General features: G+C 34.7%; 1 protein-coding gene across 1 annotated transcript; it reads right to left on the reverse strand.

The window, feature by feature from the left end:
• Positions 1-471: 471 nt before the first annotated feature.
• Positions 472-22,185, reverse strand: LOC134267023 (uncharacterized). The gene is given in 29 exon segments (XM_062749253.1): positions 472-1,408; positions 1,756-1,968; positions 2,220-2,390; positions 2,812-2,934; positions 3,105-6,061; positions 6,264-6,458; positions 6,665-6,746; positions 7,297-7,477; positions 7,706-7,839; positions 7,842-7,908; positions 9,672-9,770; positions 10,137-10,210; positions 10,741-10,919; positions 11,058-11,137; positions 11,438-11,477; positions 11,921-12,017; positions 12,328-12,396; positions 12,560-13,168; positions 13,653-13,688; positions 14,265-14,303; positions 14,835-14,872; positions 15,065-15,108; positions 18,374-18,481; positions 18,711-18,849; positions 19,088-19,179; positions 19,428-19,473; positions 19,779-19,889; positions 20,534-20,550; positions 22,054-22,185. Coding segments are annotated over 28 exon segments (6,114 nt in total). The 5' UTR covers positions 20,548-20,550; positions 22,054-22,185; the 3' UTR covers positions 472-1,331.
• Between the last annotated feature and the right edge of the window lie 5 nt (positions 22,186-22,190).

Genomic DNA, 22,190 nt, shown 5'->3' on the forward strand with positions numbered 1-22,190 from the left:
ATTATTGGATTGGATGAAGTTTACACCTATCAAGTTGAACATTGTATTATTAATTCTTTTATGGGAATGAAACTTGATTTTTCCACATACAATGTAACTCACTGTTTGAAGACTATTGTGTCTCAGTGGTTATATATTTTTGAAATATATTTAGACCCATCAGTTCTACGGTATTTCTCTTTGCATAAATACTTGGTATGGGTAAAAAAAAACCTATTATGTGGTGTTTAAAATTTACACAAAAATAATGCAAGAATGTGGATTCTTGGAAGAATATATCTTTTTTTTTTTAATTCAAAGAACAATAATAATCTGGCCACCTCTTCTGATATTATAAATCAACTTTCTTTCATAAAAGAAATTATTGTACTTCATTTAACAAAACAGAAATCCTTTCTTAATTTGGGGAAAAAATTATTTCCTCAAAAAAAGAGTTTTCAAAATCACCAAGATACAAAAACAATGTATCTACTCTGTACACAATAAAAGGCATTTATTCAATGCTCCTGCAACAAATCTCAAAACTTTGCTTATTGGCAAGTTTCAAAAGAAAAATGCATCATACAATGTGTCAAGGTTTACGTATTTTAAAACCCTCAAAAATACATTGTTAATGACATTATATGTATATCCAAGTAATTACAAAATTTGAATATAAACTTTAACAGTTTAACATAACATGGTTTAATAAAGGAAATATATGTGTTAACTCATAAAAAAAATATGTGTACATATGATACCAATGGAAACCTTACATGTGACTTGTTTTTCATTTGTTACCAGTAACATTTTTAACATTTCATCAAAAACTTTAACACTGGTTCAGAAAGTCATGAACAAAATGTATATTTACATTATTTACATGTAAGCTGAAACGAGCTAATTGGTAGATTCCTTTTCTCAGCAACAGAAAAGTTTAAAATGTTTTTTTTTCCTCAGTTGTATGTTAAACAATACAAAAAAGTGTATTTGACAAGAAACCATCTCAATAAAAACTTCTCAGGACTCCTCTGTCCAAGAAATCACAATGAAGACACCTTTAAAAGACAAACTTTTAAAGAAAATTGTGTCAAATATGTACTTTGACACATATATATATATTTATGTACATGGTATAATGTTCCATTATAAGTTTATCTAGGCCTTCTATGGGCCATATTCTTAATAATCTTGTAAAGATTCAAATAGACAAACAAGTTCAGTGTAATTCTTATGTTAATTTGAAGATAACTATCTTCATATTCCTTTTTTTTTTTTGTTTGTTTGAAAAGACAAGAGTTAAGTTTTTATAACCATCAGTAGAACAAACAAGAATTCTCTACCCTTCCTCTTTACTTCTTGGGTGCGAGTTTCTTTAGTTGGGCCTGCAGGGCAGCAATCTGTTGTTCAATGGCTGCCGCCTGATCATCTGTCAATATTAATTTATAAAATTAATTATAAATTCTAATAGAAAACAAAAGCAATATGTTTAAAGCAAGTCAACTATTCTATAAAACAATACAACAAACATGATTAAAGCTAGTCAAATTCTGTCAATCAAACATGATGTCAAAACTCTGTATTAAACAAGTTATGCTTTGTCATTTTTAATTAGTTTCCCTTTACTTTCATATGATTCTGACAATTTAAACAACCTTCTTCGCCAAAATTCAATCTTTTCTGAACACCATTAATCATTTCCAAGTGACCAAACTCAGACTGAGAGTTGTTCATCTTAAACATGTAATGAATCACATGAATGCAGGGATTGAATACCTTCACTGGATTTGGGCAGTGCAACACCACAGGAAATCAAGTATTCAGCTACATCAATGTCATCGCTGGAATCGTCAGGTCCAGGCCGAATTAGCCAGAGAACAAAAGTGTCCCCGCTCCGATCCTTCAGACGAGCATACAAGGCCTGGTCTACAAACTGATTGAGTTTCTCACTGGCACTGTTAGACCACAAGTCTTCTGGGGCTGAAACACCTGTTATGAATACGTACAACAAGTACAACCAGTGTAAAGCCTAATTCATACACAAGAACAAATACATTTGTGCAACAATTTTTTCTTCTATTCAAAACTGATTTTTACCTACAAAATTTCTAAAATTTATTTCAGCCACTTTGAAAGCTTTAGATTTCTTAATTTACTGATTCTGACCATTAAAAAAATTGCTTCTTAAAAAATTTTGTTTCTAATGATCATGAAAAAAAAATTATCAGTGTTCAATTTACCATGCAGTGAGCATTTAAAAGCTAGTATGGGAATCTCCATGAAGTCTGGTTTCATTGGCCGTATCTGGTTGGCGGGCAGTATGGCTCTGTTTCCAAAGTCCACGTACTGCAGGCTGTAGGTTCCATTAGGAAACGTCTCAGTTATAACACTCCTATACCATCCACCGTCTGCTGAAATAAGAAATAAGAATCTTTTATAAATACAATGCTCCTACCCCCTTCCACGGATGAATGTCTTTTTCAAAGATTATTTATTACAGGACAAACAGTAAAACTCGTTTGGTATGAACACGGATATTGCAAATTCACCTATGTATAGCAGTTTTCTTATCCCCAGCTATATAAATTTAACAAATTCTTTATATGGTTATAACAAATTATGGATAATTTATAGCGAAGTAATTTCAGGGGTCCCAGCAACTTCTTTATAACGGTTTTGCTGTATATTTAATCTTCTATTGTGGTGCACCTTCAGTCAAGAGCAAAAAAATTTTAGTGCACATTGCAATTAAAATCTCTTGAAGAATTCTTTTTTTAAAAAACACATTTTACAGTTAATGACAAAGGGAAGTAGGATTTATTTAATATTTACCTTCACAGAGACTGTAGAATGCACAACACATATCCCCCACGATGTACTTATGGTTTGGATCCTGAGGCTCTGTCTCACAATACATCAAAATCTTCTGCATCATATCAACCAGTTTACTCACTGCTGAAAATCAAAAAATGTGACATTAAATCAAGAAATGCACATGGATGCAAGAAAATCCCATACTGTTCTTCACATTTTAAACTTCTAAAGAAACACAACTCATTCTTACAGCATCATTTGATGTACTGTATGTAAAAAATAAAGTATGTTAAAAATTAAGGTAAACCAACCCTCTTCATCAGCCAGCTGACAGTAGAACTCTTCAGGAGAATCTATGGAGGTGATGATCACCTGGAATTCCTCACTCTGAGGTTCTGCCTTGGACATGTCACTCAGGCGAATGTTCATGCTCGTCCCTGCCCCCGGGGAACCCCCTTTATTTCCATCCCCTGAGGGGCCTACCAATGCCGCTATACCAGGGGAATTCCCTGCTGCTGTAGCACCTTTGGAAGCCTTAGGTGACCCAGCTGAGAGTTCAGAGAGGGCTACTGACTGACCCACATGCTCATTGACATTTTCACCTTTGTCATTAAAGAGGATAATTTCGTGGAGCTCGCCTTCGACCCCCACGACCTGTAGCTGCAGGAGACTGTTAGTGACAAGGTTAATAAACTGGTGCAATGCCTGCTCCGATTCTTTCTGGCCAATATTGGCAAGCTTACAATGGATTGTAAAATTTGGCACAGATAAGAGGGAGGGGTCAATTTGTCTAATGTCCACCGGGGTGTTGAACTCCACATTCCCATAATCAATAAAGTACACTTTGAAGGCGGATTCACCTAAAACCTCCAAAACTTTGGCTCTGTACCATTTTCCATCTGCTGAGAATTTGGCTAGAACGATTTCATCCTTTACTGGCTGGTAGGGTGAGTTAGATTTCTCACAGAAACTGTTCACTTTCTCTTCAAGGACAGGTAACTCTTCCCGGTAAGGTTGACCCACTAATAACAAGTAGAAAGAGTGAAGATTGTCCAATTCCTGATATATACAAGGTTCTTTGGTGCTGCTAACTGGCAAGATACGAGGAACAAAGGGGGTGGCGCCAGAGGTAGACACCTTTTTTAGCTGCTCTATAACATCCTCCTGATCAGTTGTGATATGCACTTCATGCACATCTCTCTCCTTCTTCACAGCCTTGATGTAACTCAGGGTATTTCTTACAGCAGCATCAAATTTTTCTAGAACCAATGGAGAGCTTGTGTCCTCAATGCTTGTCAATTTACAGTGAATGGCCTGTTTGGGCAAGTACAGAAAAGAGTCGTCGGCTTTGCGGATGTGATCCTTCTGCACGGTGTGAACGTTTCCATAGTCGACAAACTTGACATTATAAGAGGAGTCCTCAATCTTTTGAACTTCAGCTCTTAACCACTGACCAGTCTCAGTGAACTGGCAGCACACCTGCTCTCCTACAGCAGGAAGATGAGGCTCAGCAATACCTCCACAGTAAGTGTCCATCTTCTGAAGTAAACTGTTGAACTTTTCACAGCTCTCCTCTGTGTAGTAATGAGCATAGAAGGAGTGGACACTCTCAATGTGGGTGACAAGGAAAGGGAGTTTTCCTCCATCCACTGGCATGTCAAATTCTGGAATTCTAGGTTTGACTTGAGGAGCTACCACTGCTGCCTTAGCGCTTGGAGAATCGCCTACCAAGACATCATTTATACAGGTGCCCTCTTGAGTGTACAATTTTACATCATACAGTTTATTGTTTTCAGACAAGGCTTGTAAATATAGAAGTTTGGACACTGTAAATTCAGCAAACTTTGATTTGAGGTCATCTGACAGAGGTCTCGGGGTTACTAATCTGCAGTGAATGGCCAGGCATGGAAGCTGAACATATTCCGATTTTAATTTCCGGATTTCATTGGATGTGACTTGTTCTTTGTTTCCATAGTCTACAAATAACACAACATAGGAATCCTGTTCCGTCGTCTTCTCAACCACTCGTGCCCTGTACCATTTACTGTCTAAAGAGAACAAAGCACACACATCCTCTCCAACTTCAGGTTGATAGGGAGTTGGTTCTTTACTCAAATTCTGCAGTTCAGTCATCAAGTTTTCAAGCGCCTGAACTTCATTGATTTGCAAATAAAATGAATCAAAGCTATGAAATTCCGTCATTGTACATTCCACCTGGCTTCCATCCAAGGGAACAGGTGCCTCCTGGAACTGGAGCTTGGTCGGTAATTCTGTCTCTTTTGCTTTAGGACTAGTTACAACTGGGCTTGCTTGCGAGGAAAACATGCTTACAATAGTTTCATTTACATTACTACCATCCTCCAGTAAAACATCTACTTCTAATGGGTCCTTGTTACTTGAGCCCTTAAGTTTAATCTGCACCGTACAGTTGTACAAGGTTCCAAATGTCTGAAGCACTTCTTGAGTTTCCATGGATTTGGTCACCAATGCTAATGTGCAGTGAATACTCTGGTGTGGATACTTGATTAAGGCGGGATGAAATCTCCTCACAGCATTTTTGGTCACTGTTTCCACATTGCCAAAATCTGTATATAATAAAACGACCTCGTCACCAGATATTCCCAACACTTTGGCCCTGTACCAGCGCTCATCAACAGAGAACTTCCCAAACACCATTTCTCCAGCCTTCGGTGTATAGGGCACAGAATCCCTGGAGCAGATCTCGGCGATTTCACTCATGATTTTTTCAACGTCATTTTTGGCAGACTGCACATAAAACGAAGAGAGAGACGTGATGAACATGATGACACAGGTAACAGGGGTCCCATCTTCAGGTAAGTATGAATTCTTTATATCACCTGCCATTACGGGTGCAGCTACCAGAGCCTGAGCTAAGAACCTTGAGATTGCCACAGACACAAGTTCCTCGTGGTCTGTCAAGAAATCCACAACCGCTTTATCCCTTCTCCTGCCTTTGTAAATCATAGTGAGCACTTTGGGATCATTTTTGTGTGTAAGTTCGTTAAATAACTCGTTAGCTTTGGCCGCTCCTTCTGGGTCTATTCCTACCAGTTCACAGCAAATACAGAAAGGTGGCTGCTCCTGGCAGAGACTGGTGGCCTGCCTGAGATCTCTGAAGGGAACCAGTTCAGTGTTTCCGAAATCGATGAAGTAAATCTTTGCCTTCTGGTCAGACAGGCTGAGGACTTCGGCTCGGTACCAATTAGAGTCATACAGACCATACACTAGCTCCCCAACTCCTTTAGGACTGCAAGTAAAATAAAACTCTCGACTGTTACAATGTTATCATTTAATTACGTCTAATTTTTTTAAAACTGCTAACACCCCTCTCCCCTTCCACCCATGCCCTTTTCTTAGAGTTTTATACTTAAACAAAAGGGATTTAAAATTCCTCTACAAATCCCCAGTCTGGACTCATAGTACAATATAAGTAAATACAGCATACTCACTGATATTGTTCTGTAGGTATAGCCATACATTCTTCATTGACTTTTTTGCAGTATGGAGTGATTTTTTCGCTGAGGTCTTCCAATTTTTGGACACAGAAGTCTAGCGGGCTGTCCCTCTCAGCTATTAGCACATCATACTTCTGACCACTGATCCAATTCTCCATTTTGTCAATTTCTTTGGCATCAATACTTATGCTGTAGAAGTAAGACACAAGATCAGCCATCAATTCCAACATACATCCAAAATTCCTCATTTCAGCAAAAACTGTGATAAAATCTCCTTTAGTTCACATAAACTATTATACATATCCAAATGGTAGTTTGATATGCATTTTACAGTAGAAATAACATGTATGTCTTTGTAATGTTTTGAATGCTAAGCTACATCTTTCTATACATACAACTGTGGTCCTACAGCCTGGGTTTTCTGGCTTTTAATCGATGCCAAGCCCGAGGTTACGAGGGTCTCACTGACGTCTTGTCCTGTGAATAGAATCAATATTTAAATGTACCTCTCTGAAAAACTTCCTTAACAAACGCTTTTCAGACTCCAAAAATTTCATTGACTTTTCATACACTTATCACAACCAATTCTATTTTTTATGTTACAAATTGAAAACCAAAACAAGATTGCACAGACAGATGGACGGACAAAATGATTTCTATATACCTCAAAAAATTTAAATCTTGGAGGGCATAATAAAGAAACATATAATCAGCTTATGTTAAAATATATGTATAATGATAATTAACGTAGAAAAAAAAATACTTTTTCTATCATCATACTACAAAGGAAGAGGTCGGACAAAAAGTTGATAACAACACAGGTTCATTAAAGACACAGCATATATGCAGATCAAGTTCTTGAGTGGGTTCACAAGTCCTTGATACATGTATCTAAAGATCAACAACCCTAGCTAGTAGCTACTATAATCTTAAAGCAGCCTAATTATGACTCAAACCTATAACTTACCATTAATATCCAGCACTTTAATTAAGGTGTTATCTCCCTCTTTTCCAGCCTATATCTTACCATTAGCATCCAGCACTTTAATTAAGGTGGTATCTCCCTCTTTTCCAGTACAGGTCACCTTGTACATCCTCCCGCACTCCATGGTTAGAGGTAACAGTTGTTTAATGGTGTCCACTGCCTGCTGGCTCCAGAACTTGGAGTCCATATGAGGAACCACTCCATCCAACGCACACACTATTGCCTGAAGTAGATGTTTCTTTATCTTGAAATCAAGTTTAATACAAAACTTTGTAGATCTATGACAATGTTATGTTCACAGAACTTCAGATTTCAGCTTTTTACAATGTTACCTCATCAAATTGTAAGTATGCATTTGTTTTTCACTTTGCCGATTTTGCCTATAAAATGCTCATTAAAGATCATGCCAATTTACAATTACAGCACGAGTTAAATATGACATTATGCTTACCTGTCCCGGCAGTGAACACCACTGTGGTTGTAGATTCCTCAGTTTGTTGTAGGGGATTGTCTCTGTGTTGCCATAGTCTATGTAGCTCACAGTGACCTGGTGGTCAGATTCGTGGGCGTCCACTCGACAGAAATTATAAACTGTCCAGCGTAGAACTCCCCTACCGCTGGGTCTGATACAGCATGATTGTCCTTGTCTAGCACCTGAAGGAACAGAATGTTTCTTGACACATTCTCTACCATGACTGATTATTTGACATTTGCTGTTGATTTTTCTTTTCACTTATCCAAAAACAAAATTGATCACATTGGCATGTTTGTGTAAACTCATGCACGTAAATAAACACAAAGGAACTTAAGTTAGACATCACAATAAGTTAACTCTTTCCCCTTAGACCTTTCCCTCCTTTACCCCTTAATGACGACTTTTGACGCCTAGGCCCCAACCCTTAATGACGACTTTTGACGCATGTGTATTTCATTGTTGATTTGACTTGAAATTACCGCTTGTTTACTAGTTATCAGAACACAGGTGGCCACCTGCAGGTTAACAATAGATGATTGCATCATACTACAGTTAGAAATCACGTGATTTACCTGTGTAAACAAATAATAGAATCTTGGAAAGTCCCACCAAAATTCAAAATGGCGGACTATTACATACGATGTTTTTTGAGTATATAACTCAGTAAATACGCAATATTTTCTCATCCAGTAAAGCATTACATGAAATTCAAGCTTTAAACTACCTATTTCTTGAAAGGTTTGAAAATTATAATGATCTATATGTGTAATATACTCCAACAAAAGATACGAAAATTTTTTGAAGTTCGGGACCGCGCAGTGCCGATTTCGTTACCTGTTTCTCACAAATTCAGAAGATACCTTCCACAGTTTGTTCCATTTTACACATATTTATAAATGTAAAGGTGTAGAAAATAATTATTTTGATAGAATTGGGTCATTAAAGTGTCCAAAAACGTTCAGAAATCAAGTTTTAGGACGCAAGTCTGAAAATTTGTTGGCGAGATTGACATTGAAGAAGCGCGGAATTTATCGATTTCTGAGGAATTAAACTTATTAAAATGATAATAAATAATAATTTAACCATCAATTATATCATCACACATATTTCTTAATTATTTATACAGACAATTTTGGCTTATTAAAGCCGTTTTACATGTTGAAAATATCTATTTTTCTATTTTCACCTGCTTTCACCTGAATTATTTTTTAACAGAAAACTATGATCGAAATTATGTAAATAGATTTGAAAAATTTAATTTATTACGAATCCAATGATATATAATACATAGTATAAATGAAATATTTTGACCCTTCTTTGTTCAATTTTAAACTGCACTCCAATTCATCTAAACCCCTCTAAGGGGCAGCCAGGCAAACACTCTAAGGATATGGCCAGTGCGTCAAATCGTGGCATTAAGGGGTAAAGATTTAAAGAGAAGTTTATAAAATATACATGTATGTCGGGAGAAATTTACACATGGCATTTTTGCTGTTCTTGTACATGAAAAATATGAATATAAGGAATGTTTTCAATTTATCTGGAAATTACACAGACTTGCATGTAGACATATTTTTCATGAAGAGCAGCATGGGCATTCATCATGAAATGTGCTTCAGAATCTGTAAAAAGTCTGTATGATTTCTACCTTCCTCACCAAAGATTTTGAAAAAAGTCCTTACATATTTATTTTTTTTTTCTTTTACTTAGATTCAATCTTTATGTGAATTGAATTTAATTGAAGGAAACTTAAATGCATTAAACTTGAAATTTTAAAGTCTTAAAGACATTTTAGAAACAACAGGTACTTAAAAATGATGTAATAATATTTCAGCTTTACCTTCGAGAAACTTTAAATAATACTGTCAACACCCAAAATTCATTTTCTCATTTTTTTTTACTTTGGTAAAAAAGGGTGGGGTGGGGGTGGGGGGTATTATACCATTTTCATTTCAGCATCTTGCTCCGATAATTTCGTCAGTTCCTCAGACAGCAGCTGGACGACAATTCTACTGGGGTCCTCCACACCCACCACTAACAGCTATAAAGATTAGAGAGACAATGGGATAAACTATCAAGACACTTGACTAATCTAAAATCACCATTCTAAAGGAAAGTGCATTCATCATCCAGAAAATTCACCAATCTAATCACGTTCTTGTATTATGGTAACCTTCTAATGTATTTACTCCATCTTCATTTTTAATAAAATGGTTACAATGGGTCAATAAGAGTTAAGTTCTTCTTATAAAAATGAAGTTTAGTAACTTTTTTTTCTAAGCATGGATTATCAACTTTACTTAAGCCTGTGATACTTGCTTAATTTCTTTCTTCAAATTCTAAAAATTATTCAATGTGAACTAATACACAATGCTTCCAAAACAATGTGTATCTCGATGATTCTTACTTCATATTCCTTGCTAATCTCTAGACTGTTTGTAGCAATTCTGTTGGAAGGTGATGGCGCAGACTTTCTCTTTCCTGAAAATTAATCCTTCATCAGTGTTTTCTTCTTTTTAAAGCAAATATGAATTAAATGGAGAGACTATGAAAATACATTATTTTTTCTTCTTCTTGTAGTTCACTTCTTACTTGAATTTTGTATAATTACACAAGACTTGCTGATGGCAAAAATTTCATTCTTTAATTTCCTTAATTTCTAGCCTTTTTGATAATCATATACAACAAACTTTTAACTTTTCATCCTTCTGAGCAAATTTGAAAATTCATTTTTTTTTTTGAATAATTAAAAAAAAATTCTTCTGGAGCCATCAATTTACCATGAATTTTTGTTGTTTTTTTACCCACAAAAAATGTACTTCTCACAGTCTTCAATTTCCTTAATTTCTGTACATTTGGACACTTTGACAATATTGACAATCAACTAAAATTCTTACTCTCTAACTTTTCATTCTTCTGAGCAATTTTTTGAAACATTATTTTTTTTTATTGATAAATTTCTACTGGAGCATATAAAATAATTTTAAATGCCCAGAACTAGACCTAACTACCTTGAGGCTGTACACTTGACAAGGTAGTGCCGTTATGTTTTACCCGTATGTGAAAGTAACCTGTGGGATACACTGTTTGTTGACTAAAGATTTTAATAAAAGTCTGGACTCCCTTCAGCAATGACATAATCACTCTGTTTGGGGGATGGCTGACTCCGAGTAGCTCTGTTAGGCGTGACCTGAATATAAATAATTTATATCTCGTTTTGACTCCCAAATGTGGTGGATGACTAATTAAAAAGGAGCCGCTTTGTTTCCGGTGATGGCTGACAGCTGATCGCTGTTTATATAGGCTTGTGACCTGTATGACGTTTTACATAGACTGGGGGGATTTTGCACAACCACTTACAGAGCCGTACTGCTCCTGTACAATACTTTTGGCATAGGATTTCATTTCCTGTAAAAGGTAGGAGAATTCTAATAAAACCAGTAAACAGAACAGTGTGTAATATGTATATTGAAACAACATAGCAATCACTTCACAATTATCATATTTAAAATTTTCCATGAGAGAAAATGAAATTTTAACTTCTGTGTAACAAAAATTTTTATATCAAATCCAAAGTGTTTAATTCAAATGGTAATTATTTCATCAAGCTTCTTCACGTTGGAAAATAAGAAACTTCTCATTTCAAATGGATCAAAATACTCCCAATTACTGAATTAATTAAAAGAAAGCCAGCATATCAGTTCCTACCTCTGCTACATCATCATCTCCAATGGTCACCTCAAACTGACTGGCCATCGGTTGTTAATAGATAGAGCCTTAAGGAATGCTCCCTACAAGAAATCAAGTGACACAAAATCAGCTAACAAGAAAAATACATGGAATTTTTTAAGTCCAAAGTGGTCAGATCATAACCACAACAGAACTTGACCTAGATAGTTTTATGATAAATCAAATGATGAAATTTCATTTCAATATATGCAATCTCTGCAAAGAAAATGAAAGGAAACTGCAAATAATTGGAATTTTTCTAAGTCCATCAATTAATCAAATGGCAAAATTGTACCCAAAACAGTACTTGACCTAGATATTCTTATGATAAATCTCTATACCGAATTTTATTTCAATATGTGCAACCTCTACTGTAAGTAAATGTATAAAATGGCAATGAGTTTGCTTACTTAATGTGTATACTGATTACAAAGAAATGAATAAAATGATATAATTGTTTACCTGATGTTTCTGCAGTTTTGGCTGTGTTCCGGCCAGTGGTCTGCTTGACACTGCTGGGAGCAGTAAGGCGTCTTACAGCGACTGCACTGGAATCCCCCTGACAACACCAACATTATCATGAATATGCAGCAAAAACAGACACCTTATGATACTGTGGAATTATTGTTTGTGGCGGACCAATATTCATGGATTTTATGTGTTACTCTTATCTATGAATTAACGTTCCCACAAATAATTATTTTGTCTATATATTTTTTTTCAGTCCCTCTGCATACCAGGTTATCCATAAAATAACATTCCCAAGAGACAGTAACATTTCGCTTACTCTAGAATATTGACCAACAAATATTAAAGTAATATTACGGTAATTAACATTTGTGGAAAAAAAAATTATCTTCATCACATACCTATCTTCTTGCAGTTGGCACATGGACGATCCATGATCCTATTTTCTTGTCTAGGCGTAAACTGACCACCTGTTTCACATAAACAAAATAAATGTTAAATAAAGAAAGCCAATGTTACCCATTATCTCTACACCTAAATCAAAGGCATCAATAAAATATTCACTGAAAATGATATTTTAATCACAAGATAAAATTAAGAAAACAGCTCTTTTGCCTTGGAGATTATGCTCACCTCTGCCCCTGTTTGGCTGACCTCTTGCCCCCCTGAAGCCTCTGGCACTGTAAGGGGGTCCCTGATGTCTGTTGTAATAAGGCTCCTGGTTTCTGTATCCTCCCTGGTAATTCCCTGTCTGGTTATCCGTGTACCCCCATGGCCCCCCTCTATTATTATAATTCATACCCCTACCTCTGGGCCCTATCATTCCTCTACCTCGATTGCCATACATTGGGTAGTTATCCGGATATCTATTATAATTCCCCCTTCCCATGTTGTTATAGCCCATATTACCCCTTCCCCTAAAATTTCCCCTTGGGGAGCCCCTCATGTTATCCCTCCCCATTCCCTGCTGAACGTGTCTATGTTCTCCGTCCGACACTATTCGTATGCCTGCGTTTGGTTCCCCTACATATCCCGGATGTTGATTTCTCTCGTAGAAATCCTGAGGGGCACTGCCTTGGTACTCGACACCGTTCTGATTAGGGCTGGTGGCTTGCCCCCACCCCAGGGACTGAAATTTCATGTCCAGGTGGCTGCTTCCTGGAGAATGAAAAAGAGAGGGATCAATGGGGGTGGAGACATCTGACCTTGCACATGACCTTGGGGACACCTGACTCAGGGCACCTGTTCAAGGAAAAAGGAGACAAAGCAACATAAGTTTTTGTAAGAAAGAGAATTACGACATTTTCATTAATGCTTTTATTTGTTTTCTAAACTGGACAAAGAGTATCATAATTATATAAAATACATTTATATGATCTGTGAATGAAGTTTATTTAGTAAAGGAACTTTAAATGCAATAAAGATCAACGTAATAACCCAATTTCAACCCAAATTTGTAAAAATATACTGCAGTAAAAATAACCTGTTATATGCTATACATTATTTTTTATTATCAGTCATCTTGCAAAACATGGCTGTAAAAAATAAGAATGGTAATATTTGACTTTTAATCCAAGAAACGAAAATAAATAATCAGTTAACACTCCATCAATGTAAAAGAAACTGGAAATAGAAACAAATTGTGAGTAAAAACATTTAACAGATTAATGAATTTAATTCAGGAAAGAAAGTGTCAAACTAACGAGAAAGCATGATCAATTAATACCTGGGTACTCCCCCAATATTCCAGGTTTCTCCTCTCCTGTTGATAGAGTTACAAAATCAATACACACTCTCTAATGACTAAAAGCAATTCATTTCATTCACAACAGACTGGCCATTGAGCAGTGTTGTAAACCTACCCTTTCAATAGAACAAACTTTTATGTCTAGAATTTTAATAATTTCTTTGTTTTTCTATTCTTCAAATTGTCCTGGCTTAAATTTCATATTTCTAAGAAAGTGACCTTGACCTTGCTTAAGTCCAGAAGTTGACCTTAAGTCTGAGTATATACAAGACACATTACACATCTGTTCTAAGTACTACATGTATCTGTGAAAAAAAAAATTTTTTTTTTGCAGATATTTATCTAGTGCAAAGAGAAAACTGTAATCTATATTTTACATTTATCCTATGAAATTCTATATATACAGTGTATATTATGTATCTTTAAATGATGTAGAGATGGTGACAGTGCATGCATTACATCAAAGTCCAAAAAGCAAAATTAAAGAGTTATTACTCCAGAAAAGTCAGAGAAAATGCTAAAAATGTATGAAAAATAAAAACATATAATTCAAATGAGGAAGAAAGTGAATCATGCATGGTCAATTAATACCTGGGTAATCCCCCAATAAGCCAGGTCTCCCATTTCCTACTGGAGAAATTAAATTAGCTGTACATACATGCAGACAAGGTCATAGTGCAAGAACATGTATTTATAAATTCAGGCTTACAGCAGTGATTTCATTAGTGCAAACAAACTATTGTTCGTGATTCTTTAGTTTGAAATTTATCTGTGATGATTAATTTTCGCGACTGAGGAAACATTTTCGACAAATACAAACCAAAATCATTAGTTGGCAGCGATTAACATGATTAATATTTGCGAGGTTAAAGTAGGTCGCGAAACTCGCACACAAATAAAAGTTTGTTTACAGAATATGTAACATGAGCTTTACAAATACCAGTTACGTTTTTATTTGAAACAAAATTGTTTGTCACAATTAAGCATTTCACTGTAAGCTTGTTTTACTGTAAACTTTCACCAACATGTACAAACAACAGTTAATCATTGATTTAATTGCCCCAGAAAAGTAAACTTTAAAATTAAATTAACAACATGCAACCCACAACGTATTTTAAGTCCAAATATTGTCAGATCCTTTGTAATTTCTTTTTAACATACCTGGTTTCTTCACTGGAGCTTCTTGCAAGGTCGGAGGGCTGTGAAAAAGCAAACAAAGGGAGATAATCATCACTATACTGTTGTACATGTACATACGTTTTCTGTGAGCTTTTTGCATGTGTGGTTATACATCACACTGATTTTTGTACATGTAATAAATGACCGGTTATTATGAATTTTTCTTTCGTTTTCGGTTTACAAACTTCTCTTTATAAGTCTTCAATGTTTACCTTTCATTCACTTTGTTCTTTCCAAACATGATTTTCTCCCCTGACTGCAAATAAGAAGGTAGTCAAAAATGAATGTTGATGAAGTTTTAAGTTTAAGTTGAAGACAATGATGGAGGGATAAAATAATTATTAAGACAAGTCTAAAGTTGATGCTGAAAACATCTTTTCTCAGCAGATGTCCCTCAACAGACTAAGAATGATTTAGTTTAATCAGTATTTTATTAAGTAAAGTAATTTTTCAATTTATATATAGAAATTTCTTTTTTTTTTAAAATGTGGATCCATTAATTGGTCACGATGAAAAAAGAGGAAACAATAAATGAGAGAAACAAATCCAGTAGGCATATTATTGATCTCACAAAAGAGCTGAAAGTCAGTGATATAAAGACCTTGCATGCCAAGATATATCAGCCTCAATACTCTCAGAGGCAGCCGTTAGCAACAACAATTGTATAGCGATCTGCTACAAATGATAATTTGACCTAGGTCAATGCTATTTATCTGGTCAAGTTCACCCGTACAACAATTTACAGTTAACATCTTTAAAATCCATCACTATATACATTGTAGTCCAATATAAATGTTACAAGTATAACTGTTTAAACTTTCATACAGTTTACAACTTATCCTGCTCAGAGAATAGGAACTACGACCATTTGACCTTGTGCTATATATACATTATACACAAAACTATGCAAAGATTGTGTTTGACCTTATGCACTGTCACTGACTCAGCAATTTATGTGTGGGAGTAGTAACAAGAGGTCCACAGGCCACAACTCTCACCTGAGTCACTATTTGCCCTATTGTTCTTCCCTTATATATATGCATATTCCTATATAAAACTTTTGATTTCCTATTAATAAACCCTATATAAAACTTTTGATTTCCTATTAATAAACCCATCCTACCCTTCGTTTGGGGTGGGTAGTGAGGGGTTGGGATTTGAAGAAATTCAAATCTACATTATATGTCCTTGTGAAAAAAATGTTCAAGGATTTTTTCCAGCATATTCTCAAGTAAAACTGTCATGGTCTATTGTGGTCCCTCCCTATCCCAGGGGTCATGATTTAGACAAACTTGAATCTACACTACCAAAAGATGTTTGAAAAATCAATATAAAGGCATCCTTGCTATTCTGGAGACTTTTCCTAAATCTAAAACATTATTTTTTAAGTAAAACAATGTCCCTTATTATGACCCTATTTCTGAGTCAGCAGCAAAGTAAAACATCGCTTTGGAATCATGCTGCCTATCTGTCAAACCTGAGTCTTGTGAACTGTAAGATGTGGAAATATGATAATTTGCTCCTATACATTGCTTGGCTCACTGGCTCTTGTAAAGAACTTGAGATACTGACATCATGACCTTGACCTATTTTTCAAACTGCAGTAACTTATTTACTTTACCTGACAAGCATTGGGTGACAATTTTTGTGTTTAAATTAGACAGAATGCTGATTTAGATTGTTCAAACAGCTAAAATAGTAGTATTGGAATTATCATGAACACTAAGATTTGAATAAACAGTAAAACATTGCACAGAATTTAAATGAAATAATTTCTCTGTAATATGCACATCTACACATTTTGACCTATATATCTGCAAAGTTTGACAAATTCTATGCAGTGGTTTATGAGAAGTTGCACTGACAAAACTGTTCATCTATATATTCAAGATATGGCCAAAAATCTGAGTTGAAAAGTTCTGAAATTCCCCCCTAAACAATAAAGGAATCGGATTTTCCTTCTAATATGCAAATCACATTGTGTACTAAATATCTGCAAAGTTTGATCAAATTCTGTGCAGCAGTTTATGAGGAGTTTTGCTGACAAACTGTTCATCTCAATATTCATGATATGGCCAAAAATTGAAGTTGAAAAGTGCGGAAATTCCTGGAAAAAATTAAGGAGTTGGAATTTTTTTTCTGATGAAAAAATTATTTTAAAACTATCAATATAAAGATAAGACACTGCACATCTACACATTGTGTCCTAAATATCTGAAAAGTTCGACAAAATTCAGTGCAGCGGTTTATGTGAAGTTGCACTGACAAAACTGTTCATCTCTATATTCAAGATATGGCCAAAAATCTATGTTGAAAATTATGGAGTTTTGCTGACAAAAAAGCAGGACTGACTGACTGACAACACAAAAAGGAATCGGAATTTCATTGTATCTATTACTTCCAAGACAATAAGAAATCATGGCGTTATGAAGAGCAATTTCATAATAAGCACATCTACACATTGTGTCACTAAATATCTGCAAAGTTTGATGAAATGTCTGTGCAGAAAAACGGTTTATGAGGAGTTTTCACAAACAATTTATAAAGTATGTTTAAAACACAGTCAAAAAGTCACACTCTCAGGACAGATGACTGACTGAAACTGACAAAAACAGACACACAGTATGCTTTTCTATATGATTTTTTAACTGGCTGAATTTTGCTTTTTTAAGAATGTTTTATCACCCAAGTGTGAAGAGTTATCGTTCTTTGTACAAATATGCAAAAATATAAGAAAAAATAAAAATACCTCATTTTTAAAAAGTTTTATTATACAATTAAAAACATTGACCAAAATTAAATTTTTAAAGATATAAATCAGCAATTTTAAGTTGTTCTGAATTTCTTTTTTCCCAAAAAATATTATAAAAAACTTATATTTATGAACCATATATATATCAACACACTTTGTGATAGCGCAATTGCATTCAATTTTCAGCTTAATGTATATCAAATCAAACTTTTGACCACCAATTTTCAGCTTAATGTATTCAAATCTTAAACATTTTTTTTTTATTTCTGAGTTTCAGTTTTATTCATTTGTTAAATGTTCTTTCACCAAAAAGAAAATTAAAATTCATCATAGCTCAACTCATATACATCATTTCCAATAATTTTTGATCCAATGAATATTTTTATTTCATTGTAAATAAGTAACTGTTGTACTCAGTGTCATAACACAGGAATGTAAACAAAGCTGCTTCATATCTTCCAAGTCGTTCATTCACTTTTTTGTTTGACACAAAATCTGAATGGCATATTTAAAATCTAGGGCATTCACTTGGTATGGAATTGTTTGCATTGGAATCGTTAATCAAGAATATTATATACTTTTGCACCATGTATTGAATTTAATAGCATTATTCATGAATTTGTGCTTTGTTGTCCGCTCTAGAGCCACCGATATACCAAGCCTACTATTTTAACAAGTGCTCTTATAGTAATCAAATTTTATGTTGGGGGGAGGGGGGGTATTGAACTGTCAGTCCTAGTTATGTTCAAAAAGAGATTGATTAACTCACCCTGCTCATGAAGTGAGCACTGCCGTCTGACTCGGAGCCTGAGCTGGCTTTACTGCGGGGCTGTGACTTCCTGTTACTGCTCAACGAATTCAGGAACTCCTCCTCCTCCTAGTGATAAAGTGATTTATATTTAGACATTCAGTAAACAAAGATGTTTTAGCAAATATTCTCTTTATAAGAGCGATATCCATTTATATAATAAACTGAAAACTTACGATGTCATGGTAAAAGCTTTTGTACACTCTTGTTTTAAACCAACTTTTTCAACCTCAAAGCTTAAGCAATGAAGTCTTAAACAATTAGCACTGTTCAAAATAATTTTTGGTGAAGTTTTTACCTGTTTCTGCTTCTGTTGTCGACTTCTATCTTCGTCTGTTTTAGAGAACTTGACTCTCAATTTGTTGTCGCCGATGGGAAATTCGTGATATTTACGAATGGCTTTCTCACACTCATTGACTGTCGCCATCTTGACAAATCTGAAACCAAATCAACATAACCAATACAAAGATACTCCATCTAAAACACAGCTTCTCGGAAATCGTCAAGCTTCAGTGTTCAAACTTTTTTTTCTCTTGTTAACTTTCTCTTTACTTTCACTCTTTACTTTCATTCATATTCATAATGGACCTCAGTTAATTTTATTTAGAGGGATAATTAATATCAAATAGAACATCAATTCTATTTAAGATCTGATCTCACTACTATACAACTCACCCATACGTATTCCCAGTCCCTTCCATTTTGGACTTCATTTTCTTTGCTTCCACACAAGTGCCAGCCTTACTAAATAAATTCACCAATCCTTCCTGCAAGTTAAAATTAAACTTTATTTTTTTCCCATCAGTCATTTAATTTTCAGGTAATTAATTCTAATGAAATTGTATACAGATTTATTTCTTCTGGCAGTGCCACTCCTACTTTACACCATTCGCAAATGTAAGTGTGGCACTGTACAATAATAAATTATCACTTCTTTCAGCATGAACATTACTAATTCTGAAACACACTTGGTCGGGCATTTATACATTTAATTGATTGAATGTCTTGTACTTACTTCTGTCATTTCATCTGGAATTCCGGTGACATACAAGGACACACCACTAAAGTAACAAGATACACATATTAATTCAAAAAAAGTCTCCCTCTGTGCCCCCCCCCCCTTCAAACTATTTCAGCTTCATTTAATGTTATTCTACTGAAATACAGACTTCTTGAAATCTCAGGCTCAGATAAACCAAGAAAACTTCCAAGATATTTGGTAGGTCAAGACTTCAAGAATAAAATTAAATAAAGTCACAGACACTTTCATCTAACTTTGACATGTCACCAATATTTATCATTTGACATTCTAGAATCCAGACACTCAAATTTAACTGTACAAATATATTCCTTTTTTTCTACTAACCCATAACGGTCTGGGCCCCTCTTTGGCATGTTTTTACCGTGTCCTCTGTCATATTTGTTAAATTCTTCATCTAGATGGTCATCCTTCATAGGGTTCCAGCTATCTAAATCTCTGTAACGGTTATCACATGTACAGCAATACATCAATGATAAACCATGGCATTATTACTGTTATCTAAATCTTTTTTACCTAACATTGGCACAAGAAGTTACCTCCAATTTAAGTTTGTAAATTTTTGTCAAATTCATTTCCAAAACAGATAAATAATTTAAAAGAAGTTCTAAACTGAATCCACTTCTTGTACATTGTTGTAGTAGAAAACGCAGTAAGCTTACATTTAAATTGTTTTATATCTGCTGAATTAACTTAAGCATATTATATTATGCTTCATACAAAGGTCACCTTAAAATTAAAGTGAAAGTGAAAATACTAACTTCATTTTCCTGGATCAATATAAAATTCACTATGTTAGTGCTAAACTTGAATGTCTATAATTCAGACTATATGCTCATGTTAGATAAAAGAGTGTTTTAAATAATAAAGTTTCCTAAAAGGAAACTTTAAATAACTTGAAAGATTTTGAAATACAGTTGTTCTTTGATTTAAACAAAGGAACGAAATTTAAAAGCTTATGAACTTAAAAATCTTTAGTTTCATCATTTATTCTTGTCTTGTAGGAATTTCATTTAAATATTAATTGGAATCGGCTCCAAAATCATTTTAGCATGTTTAGTAAAAATTACTATGGTACATACCCATTTGAAGCCATTATCTGAAAAAACAGAAAACTCTTCCTATAAAAAACAATATTGAGTTCAAATCTGTAATACTTTAAAATTTACATAATGAAATACACTATGTACAGGATCCGATTTTCCCCGAAAATTTATCCCAGTGCTCTCAAAGTATAATTAAAGAATATAGTTGCAATCAAAGAAATCTGCATGATTTTCTATGGAAGGGAAATTGCAATTTCGCAGAATTTTGACCCCCGTGGAAAAAAGTACATTTACAGTAGTTAAGACAAAAGAAGTTAATCTACTCATTAAACAGTCAACTGTATTAATATTTCAACTAAAACTGAATCTATTTATTTTTACGTCATCTTTTAGTCACCAGTAATGTTGTCAATTAGAAATCATTCTGTGCTGCTATTATTTGCAACTGAGGAAACAATTCTGAGCATTGACAAGCACAAAGCAAAATAAATGGTTTGTAGCAATAAATTTTCAAGAGTTAAAGTAGGTTGCAAAACTCACAAATATATAAAACACATAAGTTACATGAATTAAAGTTGTTTACAGTATTGACTCAAAAGTTTTTATTTTCTTTCTTGAAGTGTCAAATGCAACAATCACATTATAATGAATGCACTCATTCAAATATGTACATCAGGGAAAACATTTTTCATTTCAGACAATCGTTTGACATGACAGAAAATTCCCATTTGCAGTGTTTTCCCTTTATTTCAAAGTAAAGGGTTAGAGATCAATTGTAACAGGCTAGGGTATGAGGTTCATGAACAAAATCTCTGTGGACCTTACAACAAATTTTTATTTCAAAGCGTCATTTTTGTCATTTGAAGCAGTCAATTTGGCTGGTTTCCGGTTCTTAGGGCAAACACTGCCATTTGTATTTTCGCATCGTATCAGTAACAGATCTTTTCCCAATGGTTAGAAAAAATTGCTGTAAGAATACCATATATTTGTTCTAAAATCTCTAGAGCTCAGAAGCCTCCATCCCCCCCCCCTCCCAGGGCTGATGCCGTGTGCTTTAAACCATTAGGCCTCCACATCTCTTTCCTTATCTGCTAGAACCCCTCTCACTTAAAACCCTCTATCTTCCCCTGTTAACTGCTTTACATGTTTAAATAAGAAGTTGATATCAATCTCATGTTTTTACGAGGTCACAATGATTGAAGCAATTCCATCAGTTTGTACTTTGACCTACTTTTTCAAAGTTGCACCTTCCTCTTCATAATTTTCAGAAGCAAACATATGCAGTGTCTATATTGATCCAGCCTTATGCATATATACTGACTTTAAACCCATGGAAGCTAGAAGAGTGTTAGATCATATTGCAAAAGTATTCTACCGAGTATGAAGTCCTCGGGAGCCTGAGGAGGCAGAGACCTTCCATGTGCAAATTATTTCCCGCCAAACTTCACTCCCCCTTTTGTACGCATTATTCTTGCAAAAATCGGCCTCTAAGTCCTCTGTACTGAGGTAAGAATTATTTTGCATCTTATTCGACGTGATTCAAAGCTTTTTCTTACCTATACAACCAATTTATATTCAATTTCTCCTTCTTAACTTATCCTCAGCCTCCAACCACATGCTAAATTCGGTGTTTCTTAGACGCTTCAAACGCTAGAAAGAGACAGATAAAAGTTGAACTTTCGATTTTACAATC

Source organism: Saccostrea cucullata, unplaced genomic scaffold, assembly GCF_032062105.1.
Source record: "Saccostrea cucullata isolate Sc308-1 unplaced genomic scaffold, CSIRO_AGI_Scuc_v1 ctg248, whole genome shotgun sequence".
Taxonomy (NCBI): Eukaryota; Metazoa; Mollusca; class Bivalvia; order Ostreida; family Ostreidae; genus Saccostrea; species Saccostrea cuccullata.